The following is a 20,895-nucleotide window of genomic DNA, read 5'->3' on the forward strand; positions in this document are numbered from 1 at the left end:
AAGGCTTCTCTCTGGGGCTTAAACATGTAGATAACGCATCTGAAGTGTAGGTCATCATGGTCTTCACCTTAGGACATTCTACCCAACGAGGTAGAATGAACTAGATAATCCGCGCATTGACGTGCAGACATCCGTACTATCAGCACACCTGGAACACAATCGCTCTCACAGACTCTCTGACGTCTACGTGATGTTGACTAAGACAACACGTTATTTAAGCCCATTAGCCGTGCTGCAGTGCAGCAGATGCACCTCCAGCAAGGCGAGGATCATCCCAACCGTCATCACTTCATCGGACATTCCAGATGAAGTGAGTGAGTCACAACGCCTTTAGGCCCAGATCAGACATTATTGGAGGTTATAGCAGCCTGAGTACGTTAGTAGTTGCCTACCGATGTTTATCAGGAATCAGGAATCAGGATCAGGAATCAGGAAACATTTATTTGCCAAAATATGCCAAACATACAAGGAATTTGTCTTGGCGGTTAGTGCGCGACAGTAGACAGACAAGACAACAGTGCACAAGTAATAAAATAAAGTAGAATGAAATGCTAATGCAATGGGTAAGTAGAATAAGGCTAAGGCTATGGGTTTATATTTATAAAAAACCACTGGGAACTCCAAAAGAATGCTACATGATAGGGCGTCTCCAACGACCACAGGGCTACGCGGTAAGCCCCGCCTTTTTAACCTGCCAGACTCGTGTGATAAAGGCTGTAGCCACGGCTTTCCTCACCACATCCACACTTCAAAGCGCTCTGCTGACCTCTGAGCACGGATCAATGAGGCCAAAAGAGCATCTGTTTAGAGGGAGAAAAAAAAGATTTAACTAACTTACTTCCATATTTCGTTGTATTCTTTTCAACCAGTTGACATACTCTAAATGTAAAAGTTAAGCAGAAATGTGTCAGAACACTCTCAGGTCGTATTTATTTGTCCTTTATTACAATGTATGTTTCTCTAGTGAATGATGTTCAGACAACAAGCACACAAAAGAAGCTTGAGGGAGACGTTACCATGAAAACGGGAATGAAACTCAAGAGTTGAACATCAGCTTCCAGCATAAAGGTTCACATGTCAGGCAGATTGTGTATCCTGAGCTGTGTTCTATTCTCCAGCGAGCGGAGCCCCTTTGAAAGCAGCTAAGAAAGGAGGAAGGGTGGAGGATGTCAGGAGGCTTCATCATTATTACAGAGGAGGGACCCACCATTGAGGTTGGGAGGGTAGAATAAAGAAGCGCTGGAGAGGCTGGGACAGATGAGATCACAGAGCTTCCTCCAGCAGGAGATGACCTAAAAAAACTACCCCTCTGCCCACTAAGTCCAACACCTGCTCATTGAGCTGCAGAGCGGGACAGCGGCATCAACAGACAAGTGCAGACTAGCAGCCGCCGGCCGGCCTCACGGACTGACGCCAGGGTGCAGAGCTTCAGTGGTCAAACTGTTTGGCTACTCGCCTTCCTCTCCTCATACTGCACAGCCACGATAACGCCAATGACAGCACGTGTGCATGTACTGTCAGTACAACCCGTTGCCTCGTATCCTGCACTGAAGCTGGCACGAGGAGGAGGAGGCCTGACATGAAGAGAACTGCCTCTGGGGGGGTTTCTGCAGCGGGAGCCCGTGGAGGCTGTGAAGGAGCTGTGCACAATGTTACCAGACATTGGGCCTCATGCTAGAAGCTCTCGGGTGAACAGTTTGGTTTTTAATGCTTCCCTTCACCAATTTATATCTTGAATTGTTGAGGTACAAACACTAATTAAGAGTTATAATACGAGTCTCTTCTAATCAGACTGCTCCAACCCAGGACTACATTGTTGACCAATGCTTCTAATGCATATTTCATCTCTCTGCATTGCAGTTTTGAGACCTAAACACTAATTTGAATCAACACCTCGTAATTATGTTGACATGTTAACAAAAGCCTATATATGATTGACACTTTTAGTGACTTATTTAAGAATACTCTTAGTTGGTATGTTTGTTGATTATCGTACATTTTCATATTTTCTTTTCAATGTCTATGCACCAATCACTAAGCAGAATTTATTACATGCACAGATGTAGTAGGCGATTAAACAATTCTGATTATCTTGTTTGACTCTACGAATCAAATCGCAGGCCTGATTAATTCTGTGTCATCATTTTGGATAGCACCATTCATGTAAATCGGCTATTGATGCTGTTGTTCTACAACATCAGTAAGAACATCTTAATTTGTTTTGCCACTCCTGCTGAAGACGTCTTTCATATGGAACCACTTCTTTATTTTCAGACCCTCAAGTGACTCTGACTCAAGTGTTTTTCCACATTCCTGGTGTTTAGCCGCTCTCTTAAAAATAGTTTCAGCAGGAGTGAATGTTTTTATTTAAATAATACATATTTTAATATAATCTTTCTTTATTATTCAAAGTTTATACCAGTTAAATTGAACAAAATATTGTGTTTCAATACCTATTTTTGGTTCTGAAAATATTTTTACTGCAGTGAAAAAGCACAAACACAAAACTCGTGTACAACATATTTTAAAAAATCAATAACTGGTGAACATTTGTTTGTACTGTTTTTAGTCCCCCATTCTGACTACCGACATGCACAGCTGATAGTTTCCCAGGATTCCAGTGATCTACAGGATCTGCAGCCGCTCCAAGGAATCCAGCAATGTAGTGGAAGGAAGAAGAATGCTGGCCAGGCTTCATAATTCCCCAAAACCTGTTCCTGGTTCATCTAGTCACCGATGTGGCATCCTGCTGTCTCCCTGCCGCTGTCTCCCTGCCGCTGTCTGCCTGCCGCTGTCTCCATGCCGCTGTCTCTCTGCCTCTGTCTGCCTGCCGCTGTCTCCCTGCCGCTGTCTCCCTGCCGCTGTCTCCCTGCCTCTGTCTCCCTGCCGCTGTCTCCCTGCCGCTGTCTGCCTGCCGCTGTCTCCCTGCCGCTGTCTGCCTGCCGCTGTCTCCATGCCGCTGTCTCCCTGCCGCTGTCTCCCTGCCGCTGTCTGCCTGCCGCTGTCTCCCTGCCGCTGTCTCCATGCCGCTGTCTCCCTGCCGCTGTCTGCCTGCCGCTGTCTCCATGCCGCTGTCTCCCTGCCGCTGTCTCCCTGTTGCTGTCTCCCTGCTGCTGTCTGCCTGCCGCTGTCTCCCTGCCGCTGTCTCCCTGCCGCTGTCTGCCTGCCGCTGTCTCCCTGCCGCTGTCTGCCTGCCGCTGTCTCCATGCCGCTGTCTCCCTGCCGCTGTCTCCCTGTTGCTGTCTCCCTGCTGCTGTCTCCCTACCGCTGTCTCCCTGCCGCTGTCTCCCTGCCGCTATCTCCCTGTTGCTGTCTCCCTGCCGCTGTCTCCCTGCCGCTGTCTCCCTGCCGCTGTCTCCCTGCCGCTGTCTCCCTGTTGCTGTCTCCATGCCGCTGTCTCCCTGTTGCTGTCTCCCTGCCGCTGTCTCCCTGTTGCTGTCTCCCTGCCGCTGTCTCCCTGCCGCTGTCTGCCTGCCGCTGTCTCCCTGTTGCTGTCTCCCTGCCGCTGTCTCCCTGCCGCTGTCTCCCTGTTGCTGTCTCCCTGCTGCTGTCTCCCTGCCGCTGTCTCCCTACCGCTGTCTCCCTGTTGCTGTCTCCCTGCCGCTGTCTCCCTGCCGCTGTCTGCCTGCCGCTGTCTCCCTGTTGCTGTCTCCCTGCCTCTGTCTCCCTGCCGCTGTCTCCCTGCCGCTGTCTGCCTGCCGCTGTCTCCCTGCCGCTGTCTCCGGCCGCACCTTCAGTGATCCCGAGATAACAGACATGAGGCTGTCATGTGATCAGATGAACTGTCTGGAAGGCAGACGGCGACAGAGGCGGACCTGTGAAGCTCGTGGCCCCTCCCTCTCCTGCAGGGCGAATGACCCAGCTACATTAACCTCTGCCGGAGACAAAGCGCTCTGCGTGGACGGACGACGTCATCAGCTCACAGGCTCATCAGACACGACTGTTTGCTGAGATACAAACGCACGGCCGGATTCCCCCGTCCTGCAGATACATAAATGCTTTAGAAGATGTGTGTGCTCCTTTTGTCTTTCTGTATTATTAAGATTGGTTTATTCTACTTAGGTGCAGCCATACAAAGAACATGATACAATACAAAATGTTAGGACTGGAACATTGACGCCACCTGAGTGACTCAGAGCGCTGGCTAATAGTTCAAACCAGTCCCATCACATACCAAGACTGCCACTTACTGCCAGCCTGATAGGCAGTCTGAAAATAGCCCGTGTGTGTGTGTGTGTGTGTGTGTGTGTGTGTGTGTGTGTGTGTGTGTGTGTGTGTGTGTGTGTGTGTGTGTGTGTGTGTGTGTGTGTGTGTGTGAGAGACTCAACAAACATGTTTTCACTGTGTGGTTACAGTCTGCTGCAGATGAAGGGGAAGAGACTCAAACAGGGCTCCCATTGGCCCCTCATCTTTGCCTGGCTGATTACAGAGAACACCGGTGGTTCCCAAACTGGGGGACGCGACCCTTAGGGGGGTCACGGTAGGCTAACAAGGGGGGCAGTGTGCCTATATGCTCAAGGGGGCCACGACAGAAGAAGTTTGGATACCACTGCTCTCTGACACTACGACACATGCTGGTCACATGGTGAACATGTGACACCTAACAAATATTACTTTGGTATAATTCCACGTGACAGTTTAAACACACGTGCGCTAACGAGGTAACGTTTTGACGTCCCGCGTTAAAGTGCCCCTCTAGACGGTGACCTCATGCCCTCTGACGGTAATTTGTCTTCATGAGGATCAACAAGGTTGGTGTTACCATGGAGTTTGAATCTGTAACATTTTCATTGGTAAACACTGACCGACCCAACAACCTGCTAGTAAATAAACTCTACACTTTGTGGTTGAGCACATGCAAACACACACAACCACATAAACAAGCCCATGCATGCACAAACACACACATGCACACACACATAATATATCAGTTAGCTTTGGGGAACTTGTGAGGGATTATCAACATCAAAGTCAATAGAAATGTCAACCTGGCTATCTTTGGAAATGCCAGCAACCCTTTGCATATCCGTAACACACAACCAACACACACACACACACACACACACACACACACACCTGCCCCTAGCAGAGGAGCTGATTAAAGCTGCTCTGGTGAGTGTGGCTTTTGATCTCCAAACATACTGGAAAGCACTTAAAGGCAAAGCTAAGCAGCAGAAACAGATGACATCACAACACCTCGGGGCCCCTTCCTGCAGCTCCATCAACCAGATTAACTGGATTAGACACTCGGGCTGCATGTATTAATAATATTGAGAGGTTTTCAGGTGATCTGAATGAGATGCATGGACTATTGGTCTGTGTAACTCTGCTACCAAAATATAACATTCACAATACCCTTTGTGGTATTACTTCTTTAAAGCATCCAACGTTGTAATACATTTGGTTACTGAGACCGAAAGTACTTGCATGTCAGTCGGCAGATATTGTTTCTGCAAACTTCAGAAACCAAAATATGTTTCTTAAATAAGTTTCTGCCTCATATCATGCTGACAGATGTGCATGAAGTGAAATAAGTTTATGGTTTAAGGAGCAAACTCCCATGGATATAGTATAAAATGTCACGGCTTGAGTTAAAATGATAAAAAGTCATTTAACAACCCTATTTACATAACCAGTATGAATATATATATAACAATAGTAGCCTAAAGTTAGTAACAACATGATTGTACATCAAAGGCTGTGTTTGTGTGACCCGTCTAGCTACGTCATTTGTTTTGTACATCGGCCATTTTATTTGCGGTTTGCAGAAATGTATGAAATTATTTTTGATTAACTGAGCCGCATCGATATCTACAGGCTGAGGAATTCAGTTTCATTATTTATGGTTTATACACCTGTGAAGATTGTGAACACTTTGAGATACCTTCCTCTGTGCGCCGTAGCACGTGTACCGTATATTGAAGACAAATCAGCAAATTGACATGCACACGTTTCTGTTAACCTGTTAACCCCTTGACCTCCAGCAGCTGGAGTAGCTTTTACCTGTAAATAATGAACATCATTCTATTTTCAATTTCATTCTTTCGTTTGCCTTTTGCTTCGTTTTACTTTTTCAGACTTTCACGACAAAGTCTCCTGTTCAGGCTACAAGTGAATATGAAACACTAATTACCAAATCAACGCTTTTCCCCGTCACTGAATATTGATGACCTTTGACCTTTCCGCTGCACCATTGAAATAAACCTACTTCTGTGTTGGTGTTTGAAGTGCAGTGGGAGGAGGACAATGACTCCGGTGTAAACGGATCGATGGCCTCCTCCCTGTTTACTACACAGTGAGGAGGAAGCGCTGTCGACCTCTGACCCCGGTCACTCATCTCTATCCACACACGGGTAACCGGAGACTGCAGAACCGCACCTCCCTCTGCACATCCCCCCGCGCCTCCTGCCGCCCCTTCCTGAGCTGAGAGGAAACAGGCAGAATGGATGACTTACGCCTCAGGAATCACAACACATGGGGCCTCACAGGACATTTTAACTATTTGTGTTTACATCCAAAATGTAAGTGGTAACACTACGACGCACAAAATGACTTGTTATAAGATTATTTATAATTTATCTCATTTGTTCAAATAGTAACTCATTGTAATTGCATGCATGTACCATATAGTACAACTTTTTTCATTGTTGGTTGTAAATAGATTGCACATTCAAATGTGTCACAGAGACACACACACACCAAAGCAACATTACCGATGATTCCTGCATCATTTTATCAATGTACAACAATTCAGCTTTTTTTCCTGGAGTTTCTTGTGCTTTCTCACCTCGCAGGTCTCCGTAGATCCTAGTTCAGTCTGGAACTATTACTGTCATCATAGACCCACATTACCCTCTCCTAAAGTCTGTGTGCTCTCCCTCCCCACAGGCTTCTGTGGGTGGTGGTGCTATCTGATGGTGGTTCTATCTGATGGTGGTTCAGTGTGATGATGGTTCTATCTGATGGAGGTTCTATCTGATGGTGGTTCTATCTGATAGTGGTTCTATCTGACAGTGGTTCTATCTGACGGTGGTTCTATCTGATGGTGGTTCAGTGTGATGATGGTTCTATCTGATGGTGGAGATTCTATCTGATGGTGGTTCTATCTGATGGTGGTTCTATCTGATGGTGGAGGTTCTATCTGATGATGGTTCTATCTGATGGTGGAGATTCTATCTGATGGTGGTTCTATCTGATGGTGGTTCTATCTGATGGTGGAGGTTCTATCTGATGATGGTTCTATCTGATGGTGGAGGTTCTATCTGATGGTGGTTCTATCTGACAGTGGTTCTATCTGATGGTGGTTCAGTGTGATGGTGGTTCTATCTGATGATGGTTCTATCTGATGGTGGAGGTTCTATCTGATGGTGGTTCTATCTGATGGTGGAGGTTCTATCTGATGGTGGTTCTATCTGATGGTGGTGGTGCTATCTGATGGTGGTTCTATCTGATGGTGGTTCAGTGTGATGATGGTTCTATCTGATGGTGGTTCTATCTGACGGTGGTTCTATCTGACGGTGGTTCTATCTGATGGTGGTTCAGTGTGATGATGGTTCTATCTGATGGTGGAGATTCTATCTGATGGTGGTTCTATCTGATGGTGGAGGTTCTATCTGATGATGGTTCTATCTGATGGTGGAGGTTCTATCTGATGGTGGAGGTTCTATCTGATGGTGGTTCTATCTGACAGTGGTTCTATCTGACGGTGGTTCTATCTGATGGTGGTTCAGTGTGATGATGGTTCTATCTGATGGTGGAGATTCTATCTGATGGTGGTTCTATCTGATGGTGGAGGTTCTATCTGATGATGGTTCTATCTGATGGTGGAGGTTCTATCTGATGGTGGTTCTATCTGACAGTGGTTCTATCTGATGGTGGTTCAGTGTGATGGTGGTTCTATCTGATGATGGTTCTATCTGATGGTGGAGGTTCTATCTGATGGTGGAGGTTCTATCTGATGGTGGAGGTTCTATCTGATGGTGGTTCTATCTGATGGTGGAGGTTCTATCTGATGATGGTTCTATCTGATGGTGGAGGTTCTATCTGATGGTGGTTCTATCTGATGGAGGTTCTATCTGATGGTGGAGGTTCTATCTGATGGTGGAGGTTCCTGCAGTGGTCCTGCTGTGCGCCTGGATCACTACCGGCAATTATTTGAATCATCTCTGTTATAGTAGTTGAATGTGTTGTTCATCTTTTACATTGTTCATTCTGTACACATGACATCATTGTAGTCGTCCATCAGGAGACGGATCCTCCTCTGACGTTCTCACTGAGGTTCCTTCCTTTATTTTTCCCATGAAGGGTTTTCATTTTTTGGGGAGTTGTTCCTGTGCTGATGTGATGGTTTCTGGACAGAGGATGTCGTATGTGTACAGACTGTAAAGCCCTCTGAGGAAAAATTGTAATTTGAGATTTTGGGCTCTACAAAATAAAATGAATTGAATTGAATTCCTGACACACAGTATTCCACCCGAGCTGAATTTGCTGTGGTCACACACCAACCAGCGCTGGAAATGTGGGGCTGCTGTGAGAGTTTTTAGAGAACATAATTGAATCCAGGAAGCTGGGAAACCCAAATCCTGCCAGCGTGGTTTACGGTTCAAGCAGCTTTGAGGCAACCCTGGATGCAGCGATGGAACTACTCCTGTCTCAATTCAAACGGACTATGGGACGCAGCCTTAAAGCAGCGGTCGTGGAGGGTTCAAATACAGCCACAAGCATACAAATAACAGCTTGTATAACAGCAAATGAGGCAGAAAATATAGGTGTTATCTTCTATTATCTATGCGTCCCACCCAACGCGAACAAGTGTATCTGGATCTGTAATCTGGATAGAAGCATGGGGCGGTGGTACCATTCAAAGAAAGGGGGGCTTCGGGCCCTGGGGAGCAGAACACGTTAACACCATGTATCCAGTGTCGGCCGCTACAAAATGCTCTCTGATTGGCCAGACGGCATATGGAGGTGGAGCCACTGAGAATACGGCTAGAAAAGGTTTGCAGTAGCAGCAGTGAATTCTGAATGAAGTCCATCCATGGCGTGGCCTCCCGTCATGTGTGACCACAATGTAGATAATGAAAATGGCTTCACACGTCACAGCTGATGGATGTCATTATCCAGATAACAGATCACATAGGATTGGTCAATCCAAATCCTGTTCATTAGTTTTTTCTAAATCGCTATTGTCTACAATTTTTAGTATAGAATGCTGGAAAGTTAAAGTGTTTTCAGCCAAAAGGTTGTTGTTTGGTATAAAGTATGAGAAAATTCAAATCTGAATGTACATTTCTGATCACCGTGCACACCAGTAGTGGGCCGGCTGCAAAGCCTCAGGGCCACTGGGGACTGTTGTGTCTTGTGTTCATGTCTTACCAATGCGTGTCTCCAAAGTAGCCAACAAGCATTTCTGAGGTATTATTGTGCAGCTCGTCTTCTTATGAACCAGGAAGGATGTTTAGAGCTGTAGAGCTTTAACAGTCGGATGGCCTGACCCTCAGGGCAGAGGGCGATATGGGGGAGAGGAAACAGTGCTGGCGCAGTTTGATTCATGCGTCCTCCTCTTTGTAAAGGCTCTAATCTCTATGTTTGGTTAATTGGCGGACTGAGTGAGGGTGAGTGTCAGCTTTCAGCCCATGTGTGAACGAGTTTATTGTCATTGGTGGCGTGGAGAGCCTCCGGGCCTGAACACAACACCAACCCATTCACGAAGAGGGGATGGGACACCAATGCAAACCACTCATATATACATCAATCAATCAGCAAGTCCATTTCCTAATCTGGTTTCTTTAAACAAATAAGATAAATATTTTCTAGGGTTAGAAATTTGTTATTTAATCCATTACACTTGACTGAAGCTAAGTCAAATTCCAAAAAATTTAAATGAGTTTATTTGTCTTTGCAAACACACACAAAACATTCATTCACATGCATGTGAATGAATGAAGCAATGAAATAGATGGTTAATGGTTAATGGCTGTAACTGCCAACCAATACATCCAACCCCTCAACGGAACATCCTGGTTCAAAGGTAAAGGCAGTGTTACCAAGCACCAGAGTCCCTTCAGAAAACCGCTGATTTACTGCAGCAGGCTCTGACTGACTGAATAGAAGTAGACACACTTCTCCTTTAGGTATGTAGATCATAAGAAACCTCCCTTTTAAGATACATTTTCCAATTGAAAGTTCCCGAAATATCAAAACCCAAGATTCCTTCTTTCAATACCTGTTTATTTTTGAAGACATATATTTCTAATATATATACAGTGGAGGCACAGTTTATTTCAGACTGTGTGCAGTATGTCATTGTTATTGTCAGACAACAAGCAAGAATGTATTAAAGATTGAAAAATAACAAAACGTCCAAAAAGTCAGCAAGAATTTTCAGTTTCAGTCCAGACCACACTGCAGTCCCACTCCAGAGACAGTTACCATTCCTCTGACAGGGGTTTGACAAATCACTTTAGTGTACAAACCTCATTTTCAGCAGAGACAGGGTTGAATTAGCAGCTAATGGAAGTCAGGAGCTTGGCCTGTTGTTCACACATGCTGTTTATTTGTTAACATGCGTCCAACTCATGAGACTAACTGGAGATGAAGACCTCGTGTGAGCGCTGAGGATTGAGAGCGTTCAGTAGGAATGCAGATCGAGTTGAAGCTCTCAGTTGTCCCTCTGTTATCATTCATGGCTCTTGCTCGTTGCTGTTGCGATGTGTTGAGGAGAGGCCTCACATGGAGGAGAGCACATGAACATTCATGCTAAAAGGTGTAAAATGGGTTGAGATGCAGGATATGCTTGTGACAGTTTATTGCACAGCTCACCCTTCACTTTGACAATCGCTGTTTGCGTTCTGAAACCGTGCTGCAGGTCTGTTGAGTCAGTCTGCCTCTCCTCTCCATGGCGGCCGCCGCGGAGTGTCTCCTCGCAGGAGGTAATGATGGCCTCATGTGGAGGCAGCAGGACGTTCTATGGCTGTTTTCTGAGAGGTAACCACATTACTGGGACGCCACTAATGAAGGCTGGTGCCGGACTGGGGATCCCCGTCTTCATCTCTTTGCTGCCCTTTACCTGGGACCCAAACACTGCTGCCCCCCATTTGACAGCTGTTCTGTATAAATCACAACGCTCCCACTGCAGATTGTGACCTTGTGAAGGCAGCAACGAGGCCTCCAGCCGCACTCTACTGTTTCATGCTCGGGCTCCACGCAGTGCTGATACCCACACAATCCACCGCCCTCCATCCAACTTCAAACCCCAGTCTTCTCAGGCCGGTGTCGAATCTCAGTTTGTATCACTCAACATATGACTGGGGTTTATTAGAGAACACACTGAAAGGGGAGATAAATAATGAAGTCAGAGCAGAGCCTTCAACATCATTTCACAAACTGCCTCCCAGGTTGAGCATGAAGCTTCATTCTGCTCATATGCTCCATCAAAAGCCAGAGAGCTCGGATGTGAAAGGTACGCTTGTGTTGTAGTAACAATTGTATTTAACACAATCTATCACACGTGGTCCGCTGGCTTCCTCATGAGGTTGTTGAAGCGGCAGCAGCTGAGAAAAAGTGGGCAGGAATATTTTCCATTCTGAACGTGATTTTCTACCGACACATTGTGTTGCTGCTCCACCAGCTGACATCTACAAGGGCGTGCATGGGTAAGTAATAGATTACCTGCCAATGGGCCAATAACTAATACTATGAACTCAGCCATGAATGGAAGGTCAAACAGAGCCTGTGTGCTCCACTCTCCCTTTGGGGTTTGGACCATTGAGCTTCATCACGGTCTCCTCAACGTGCTTCTCATTACTCTCTGCTCCTCCCCTTTGGCAACACACACACACACACACACACACACACACACACACACACAGTGTGGGTATTCATACCCACACTGTGTTTCCCATTAGGAGGCGCTGCCTCTGCTCCTCCACACAGAGCTGGGTGGAGGAGATGGAGCTCCCTCGTTATGAACCACTGCTGAAGGGAATCTTCAGCGCCATGTGTGATGAGAAGGATGAAAGGCGGATGGCACTTTCTGCATGTACTCAGGTGTATTACTGATGGTGTCAAGGTGCAACGACTAAAGATGCCCCTCACAGCAGCTTTGTCCACTTTTGTCTGGCCTTGGTACAGATACAGATCCGTTCTGACAATCTGGCCCCTTGTTTTTTATGGATTAACTTTCCTGTTCTGCCTTTAAAATTCCCCCCAAATAGGTGCACGAAAAAGAAGCTTCCGAGTAACATTTAAAGCAACCAATAACACGTTGTCTTTGTTTTTTTATTGTTTCAGCCAGCTGGAAGCGAAATGGGGGACAGTGAGTTTACGTAGAACTTCCACCACATCGTTCTCACATCAGACAAACGTTCCTCTGGCCCCAAAGAGCAGAGGAACCTTTGCCCTGCAGCCCTGGTTCCTGCAAACCTCTAAAGTCTGTATGGATCCACTAAGATGTGGACACCAGTTGAGTGAACCAGTAAAACCATGATGTTCTTCCCTTGATCCAGTTTCCCTCTCCCGTCTTCTCCAGGCAGCTCTGCTGCTCCTCTTTAAGAGACAGTCAGTGGAAACAGACGGCTCATATTTGGGGATTTCATGCTTTCTGCTCAGTCTGAGATGATGCTGCTTTCCCCTCTTAAAGATCTTCTCTTTACTCTTGGGGACAGTCAAGGCGCTGTGACACCTGGCAGCATTGTTAGTACTAATGTGTACATTTCTGTGTACAACTTCGATCTTGAATTACTAATGAAGTAAATGTCCCTTTTTAGGCCCATAGTCGCTTTCTCGATAATCAGTATCAGAAAAAATTGATGTTTTCCGGAAGATGTAAATTAGGATGTTTGATCAATCAATAATAATTGTGAGCCGTCACTATTTTAAACATGGGATGAGTGTTGAGGGAACAAAGTGCTTGTTTAGTGGATCGTGTCGTGGGTTAAATGAACTATGTTTGATGACATCCATTGAGATGTGGTGACGTTTTTTCAAGCAAAAATAACCATGTACTGTGAATAGGTCACCATCTTGGTCTTGGTTTGTCACCATCTTGGATCGGGTGGTGCTTTTGGGGGAGTTGGGTGCTGACACCATTACAGGGACTTTGCCGGGTGAGGTTGCAGTGTTGCAGTATCCTTTTTATTGTTCAGGGGTGATTTGTGATCATAAGTCTTCAGGCTTCTTCTAGTTTCTCCGGCAAAGTTCTTCTCTCGTACCGAGTTCGGGTCAGGTCTTCTTGAAGGACGCTGCCGGTGGTCTCGCCCTGACGAGAGCGCAGCGAAGGACGAGCCCACATCTCAAAGTATTTTAGGACGCTGAAATGATCTGGGACTGATTAGCTTCATCAGTGGTTCCTCAGTGGTTCCTCAGTGGTTCCTCAGTGGTTCCTCAGTGGTTCATCGGTGGTTCCTCAGTGGTTCATCAGTGGTTCATCGGTGGTTCCTCAGTGGTTCATCGGTGGTTCCTCAGTGGTTCCTCAGTGGTTCATCAGTGGTTCATCAGTGGTTCCTCAGTGGTTCATCAGTGGTTCATCAGTGGTTCATCGGTGGTTCCTCAGTGGTTCCTCGGTGGTTCTTCAGTGGTTCATCAGTGGTTCATCAGTGGTTCATCGGTGGTTCCTCAGTGGTTCCTCGGTGGTTCATTGGTGGTTCATCGGTGGTTCATCAGTGGTTCCTCAGTGGTTCATCAGTGGTTCCTCAGTGGTTCATCAGTGGTTCCTCAGTGGTTCCTCAGTGGTTCATCAGTGGTTCCTCAGTGGTTCATCAGTGGTTCATCAGTGGTTCCTCAGTGGTTCATCAGTGGTTCATCAGTGGTTCATCAGTGGTTCCTCAGTGGTTCATCAGTGGTTCATCAGTGGTTCCTCAGTGGTTCATCAGTGGTTCCTCAGTGGTTCATCAGTGGTTCATCAGTGGTTCCTCAGTGGTTCATCAGTGGTTCATCAGTGGTTCATCAGTGGTTCATCAGTGGTTGGCTAACTGCTTCTTGGGACCGAACTCAGAGGACATGAAGACAGAGAGGACGTGCAGGTAAAGCATATATATCTTAATTTACATATATTACTGGGTATATAATCCACGTTTCAAAAACACAGACACATATTGACTAGTTGTAAAATGTGTTTTTAATATCATTTATAACGAGGCTGAAGAATGAAGACTTGATGAAGATGATGAATCTGTGAAGGTACTAGAGGTAGAGAGACATCGACGTTTAAAAGAGACGATACGCTTATATATGTTTCCTTGTGCTTATTGGATAGAAAGAGGAAAGTTAATCCAAACAGCATGATTGACAGACCTGAACAATGACAGCCAGGCAAAGGCGGGTGTTTGAGAAATGAACTGTCACGTAGGCCGTCTGATCTGAGCAGGGTGGCGTCCCACCTGCACGGCGCACCTGTAAAAGGTGTCTTGGTCGTGGCAGCTTAAGAACAGGGCAGCATGGCGGTAACAGACTTTTTCAAGAGCTGTCAATTGGACTCGCTGCTTTCATGGAGACGGCTGAGAAAAGCAGCGAGAGAGAGAGACAGAATGGGGCAGATGGGGGAGTGAAGACATGGGCGGGAACTGTAAAGGATGATGATGCCCCCCCACCCCTGTGATTGACACCAGGTTCGGAGGTGCTACCTCTCTGCCTCTCCAGAGAATAGCTTAGCGTGCGATCTTTGATAACGCCGTCAAACACCTTCACACACCTTCATGATGATTTGTGCGAAAGAATTGACAACGGCTCCTGATCTCGCAGTGGACAGAAGGTCACGTGTCCAGAGGTCAAGCAGGCCTGATGCAAAGGACACGTGAGTACATGCGTGTGTGAGCGTTGTCTGCAGCAGCAGGGAAGGAGATCGAACCGGAGTGAACGAGTGAGAGACGTATAAGACGACACGTCAGTCACCCACCGGTGGAGACAGGAAGGTGCAGCTCACAGCGGGAAGCAGCAAGGTGCCGTCTCATTTGGCACCTCGAGGCAGGGATTCAACAATGAGGAGAAAACCGGGGTCTTTGGGGGGGCGCAGGTCCTGTTCATAGGCTCAAAGGCTCAGGTTGGGTGCGCTGGCATGTTCAAAGGAACACGGTGTCACTAATGAGTCATTTTAGGCTCAAATATTCCTTTGGTAACATATCCAGTGTACTTGTGCTATTTCCATGTGATGATACTTTATACTTCTTACCATCCAGCACTTCTCATCACGCTCCATTAACATTACTGCATCACTGAATGATGTTCACATGGCATTTAAATGCAGCATTTAGCAGTGAGCTTGACTATGGTCCTTTAACGTCGTCTCTGCGGACGTGAGCTCAGCTGGTTTTGTGTTGGAACAGCATTCTCACTTCCTCGGCGTCACACCGGGTCTGGTGAGGTGTTCCAGGTCCACACAGGACCACGAGGCAGAAGGAGCTCAGCAATCATTTCCAACATGGCCTTCTTCAGTCAAGGGTTTGAACCGCCTTTGTTTGGAATTAATTGCATTATAATACATAAAGTGTAGTTTCTCTTTCTAAAATAATACATATATATATATATGTGTGTACAGAGTATATGACCTTACCTGTCCAGGTCCAAGTCAGGGTGCTGGGTGCACACAGTTGGACGCATCATGAGCGAACATGCTGTCGTTAGTGAACGTGGAGTCGGATCCTCTGATCAGAGCGGTTTTACTTTCCTCTTGAATTCTGCTCGCCATCTCTCCGTGACGCCATGATTTTTTCCACCGAGCAGTAGAAGGCATAGTGCCGAGGAGGCCGTTTCTTTGACTGTTTGAATCCAGCCGGTTTCTCTCTCTTCTGCAGCTCACAACCAGGCCGAGCAGCTTGTTTGTTTATCTGCTTTTCTCCTGTTTTGTGTGTTGCTTTTGTTATTTTGTCTGTAAGTAAGTTTGAACATTTTGTAGATGATTTGTTCATTGTTTTGAGCCACGCTCAGCCTGACGCTTGTATATCCGTTTCTCTCATTGAGAGAAGCTCTGGAATCTATTGAAATACTGGGAACATTGACCAACTGATGACTGGCATGATATCTAAAGATATATATATATATAAAGTACATTCATTATTTGAATAATCCTGCACCTCTTGAATCATATATAGCGTTACTGGCCCATCCTGCTGGTAAGTAACATATAAAGCAGTTTGCATTGAGCAGATACACCATTGGTCAAAGGCAACTTCTATTGTTCAAAAATGCTTTAAAATGTATTTTTTGCTGAAAAAAAGGAATAAATCAAGTTTGTTGAATATGAAATAGAAACTAGTTTTGAAATACTTTACTTAATTTGAATGATATTATCTGAAAAGCACACTATCTACAGTATAAAAATCCGTTTGAAGTTTGACTGACAAACACTGATCACGGACGCACTGAATGCTGTAGTTTGGGTGGATGTTGACTCTAGAAACATTTACTTATTCCCTCTTTTCTATTCTCTGGAGGTTCTATTGCTCATGAATGAAGCAAAGGTTTATCTGATGACTCAATGATCATTGGACCAATAATCCATAACTGCAGCCTCGATGCAGAATATGTCACCACAGTGACCACACAGCGAGGACAGAGACTGCTCTGAGGACAGAGGACAGGACACTGGGTGGCTTTTACTCAGGAGACTTTTCAGAGGGTCAAATGTCCACTGCATGATGGTCTGTGGATAACCCCCCCCCCTCCCCCGGTCGGCAGAACACGGTCCTCCTGCACAAAGCTCACTTTATAATAATTAGTGACTTCTATTGAGCGTCTGTCTAGTTCAGCATTTCCCCTTCGTGCTGCTTCCCTCCATCTTTTCAGCTACAAAGCACAACATTGAGCCGTTGTGTCCAGTGAGGACAGGTGAGTCCACCAACAGAGGACAACGGCTGCGAGAGAGAAGAGAGACTTCTAACACTCTCTTCACCCAATTAAAGGGAAAAAAGACATTTTACAACAGCTTTACAGTCGCATTGGTGAGATTGTTTTTATTCTCATAAAGCAATCGATCAATGTAGTGGAGATAGAAGATGCTTTTTTCTATAAATATAAAAGTTCTCTTTGTAGCAAATGCAAAAAGGAAATTACTTCAAAGCTGCAACAATTGTAGAAAGCACAAAGTATTATTATGACAACACGTCCTGATGTGCACTGACAGCAGCCGCTCCTCACGGGGCCTCCTCCCCCTCACGGGGCCTCCCCCCCCACGGGGCCCCCTCATGGGGCCTCCTCTCCTCACAGGCCTCCTCCCCTCACGGGCCCCCCAGGGGCCCCTCCAGGTACTGGAAGCTGCTCAGCCCCCCTTTTTGCTTCGCAGGAGCAACCCAACAACCATCAGTGACACATTCAAGCTGTACGTTGAGTTAAACGGTTTGTTTCTCAATGAATCAAAAATAAGCTTTGTTACAAACATTCCTGATATGTGCTTGACCTGTGACCCCGGCTATCGGCTGTAGATAGAATACAAATGTTGCAGTAATTATTAAATGTATTACATCCCTTTGATACAACAATGACACAATGAAACGCATCGCGGTGCGTTCGCTGTCCTACGTTCCCTTGGAGGTTGGAGGCATTTCATTAATCTTACATCGGCCTTTTAAATTAAACCCGAGGTCCAAACGACTGAACTCACCTTCCACCTGTCGGCTTCCGGCTTTCTGGATTGTTTTGGTGTGAGTTGCCGATTGTATGAGACACTGATTGTTGTATGTTGGCAACATGTTTACAGCTTATTAAATGTAGATTGGATATTTCAGGGAGAACTGTCAGTTTAAGTAACTCTGCTGAACATGCGGCTCAATAAGAAGACGACTCTCCAGGAACAGCAAGACACAAATGACACACAAGTCCAAATACAACGCACAAACCCGCGTGCCCCTTTGACCCCTTTGCCCCGGCAGGACCACGCGGGATTCTTTTGGAACGGAATGATAGAACCGTCGCGCCGAGCTACAGGCAACAAGCATCCGTGGTCCCGCACTGCGGCCCCCCACGCCGACACAAAGGAGAGTCAGGGGGAGGAGGGGGGGAGGGGGGGGACACGAAAGCACTTGGGTTTCACGGGACTCTGCTTAGAATGGAGCCACTGTGTGCGCAGTGAGGTCACAGGTCAGCCGGCTCCTTGTGAGTACAACTCCATCAAGTCCAAAGTGTGAAAGAAGTTGTTTTTACAAAAAAAAAATGTTACAAAAATATTTAAATACAAATATATTCTTACAAAAATCTCACAAATGTATATGTACATAAAAAAAAAACGGACCAAGTATCTTCTGTAAGAAAATAATGTGGAGTGGTTTCTCATTGGCTTGGGGGGAGTCGGGGACGGACCTCGTCCTGTTGGGGGTCTAGACCGCATCACACCGTGGTCTCGCCCTGTTTACTGTTGGCCAACCTCGTGTAAAACCTCCGCCACGAGTTGAGGGTCTTCCCGGACCAGATCCAGAAGCCGGAGGTGATGCCCACGATCAGCGTCATGAGGTACTTGATCATGAAGACGGTGAAGTCGGGACTGGCGTTGGGGTGGCTCTGGGCAGGACACTGCACGGCGAACGCCTTGCACGTCTGGCCCACCCACGTCCTCTCCCACTGCTCCCGGAAGGCCTGCTCGTAGAAGTAACAGGCGATGACGATGGTGGCCGGCACGGTGTACAGCACGCTGAAGATCCCGATACGCACCATCAGCTTCTCCAGCTTCTCCGTCTTGGTGCCGTCGTGCTTCATGATGGTGCGGATGCGAAACAGGGACACGAAGCCCGCCAGGAGGAAAGAGGTCCCGATGAAGAGGTAGACGAACAGCGGCGCCAGGACGAAGCCCCGCAGCGCGTCCACGCTGTTGATGCCCACGAAGCAAACCCCGCTCAGGACGTCTCCGTCCACCTGCCCCACGGCCAGGATGGTGATGGTCTTGATGGCGGGCACGGCCCAGGCCGCCAGGTGGAAGTACTGAGAGTTCGCTTCGATGGCCTCGTGGCCCCACTTCATCCCCGCCGCCAGGAACCAGGTGAGGGCCAGGATGACCCACCAGATGGAGCTGGCCATGCTGAAGAAGTAGAGCATCATGAAGAGGATGGTGCAGCCCTCCTTCTTCGTGCCCTGCACCACGGTCCTCATGTCGTTGTCGAAGAGGTCGTTGCACACCACCTTGTCCTCCAGCAGGAACCCGGCCATGTAGGCGACGGACACCATGGTGTAGCAGCCCGACAGGAACACGATGGGCCGCTCCGGGTAGCTGAAGCGCTTCATGTCCACCAGGTAGGTCAGCACCGTAAATAAGGTGGAGGCGCAGCACAACACCGACCAGATGCCGATCCAGATGCGGGAGAACCTGAGCTCCTCCTCGCTGAAGTACATCATCCCGTGGGACCGCGAGGGCTCGCACGGAGCGCCGCAGTCGTCCAGGCCCAGGAAGCGGTATTTCAGGTAGTGAGGCACGCTGAGCGACGGCGGGCACCTCGGCTGAGCGGCCGCGCGGTCGGGGCGCACGGTGGGGTCCGGGCCGAGACCGGGGCCGGCCGGTTCGGCGCGGTCCGACATGTTTTGGCCCACGCACAGCTCCCCGGCGCCGTGGACCGGGAAGGTCTCGCACGCGAGGCTGTCGGGCCACTGGAAGCCGAACTTGTTCATGAGCGCCTCGCAGCCCTGGCGCGCGCGCTCGCACAGAGAGCGGCACGGGGGCAGCGCCTGCTCCATCACCGTGCACACGGGCGCGTACATGGAGCAGAGGAAGAACTTTAAATCCGGGGAGCACTGGACCTTGACCAGCGGGTAGAACTGGTGGACCTCCAGGCCCGCGTCCTCCTGGTTGGTGTGACCCAGCAGGTTGGGCATGATGGTCTCGTTGTACGCGATGTCCGTGCACAGCGGGATGGAGATCGGCTGGCAGAAGCCGTGCTCCGGCACGGACATCCCCCGGTCCCCGCCGCCGTACTGCCCGCCGACGCGCGGAACCGCCCCGCCGAGGACGAGGACGAGGAGGGCGAGCAGCGGCGTCAGCCCGCGGGGGCTCATGGCGGCAGCGGAGCGCACTTTGTGCCGCACTTCGCCAAGTTGCGCGAGCCGCGCTCTTTGTTGCCGCTCCTCTGCGGGCGGAGCGCGGCTTCTTCCAGCCGGAGTCCGCGCTTCGTTCCCTCCGGCGCGAGGCCACACGAGCACGCGGGCCGAAAGCTGGTTCCGATGACGAGGCGGTTCCCTCCGGTACAAAACGCGCCGTGGTCCCGCAGCACCGGGTCCGCCGCAGTGCTCCTCTGTCCGACGCAGCGTCCGTCTGCCGCGCGCCGCCGATCCGCTTCCTCTCGGCTCTGCGAGTCAAGCGCGCGCCGCGCACGAGCACTTCCGAGTCCAGACCTTCAACATAAAAGCCTCTGGAGAGGCGCTCTGTAGAATCCAGGCAACGAACAGAACGAAGGAAACGGAGCTCACTAAACTACAGCTGGTAGTTCAGTAATCATTCAGGTTCAATGTCCTATTAGATATTTAAATTCGGTGATGAAAAAATCAGCATTGTGACAAATATTTCACCACAATACACGGTAGCTAGTTAATCAAATCATCAAACATCCGCTTTATTAGTCTCACTACAACGGGATTTATCCAGTTAGATACACACGTCTGCACTGGAGACGTGTGCACTCTCTCTCTCTCTCTCTCTCTCTCTCTCTCTCTCTCTCTCTCTCTCTCTCTCTCTCTCAACAAACATAAGAGTAATGATATTTTTAGACAAGAACATTGATCGAAACATTAAAAACAATAACAAAGTTAAAAATAGAATAAAAGTTGCAATGCAGTTTAAGAATAAAAACAGTAGAATGCAGCAGTGAAATGGAGGAAGTTGATGAACATCTTGAATCAGGTTTAATTAAACAGCACCTTCAGCTTCCGGAGGGTTTGTTACAAATATCTCAGCTTTATAAACCAGCAGAAGGGTTTTAAAATAAT

At 47.8% G+C, this 20,895-nt stretch overlaps 1 protein-coding gene across 1 annotated transcript; it reads right to left on the reverse strand.

The window, feature by feature from the left end:
* Positions 1-16,919: 16,919 nt before the first annotated feature.
* LOC120810191 (frizzled-1) lies at positions 16,920-20,617 on the reverse strand. The gene has a single exon (XM_040164534.2). It carries the CDS (start codon positions 19,966-19,968, stop codon positions 18,316-18,318), a length of 1,653 nt encoding a protein of 550 aa, XP_040020468.2. The 5' UTR covers positions 19,969-20,617; the 3' UTR covers positions 16,920-18,315.
* Positions 20,618-20,895: the final 278 nt, after the last annotated feature.

This window comes from Gasterosteus aculeatus, chromosome 20 (genome assembly GCF_964276395.1).
Source record: "Gasterosteus aculeatus chromosome 20, fGasAcu3.hap1.1, whole genome shotgun sequence".
NCBI classification, from domain to species: domain Eukaryota; kingdom Metazoa; phylum Chordata; class Actinopteri; order Perciformes; family Gasterosteidae; genus Gasterosteus; species Gasterosteus aculeatus.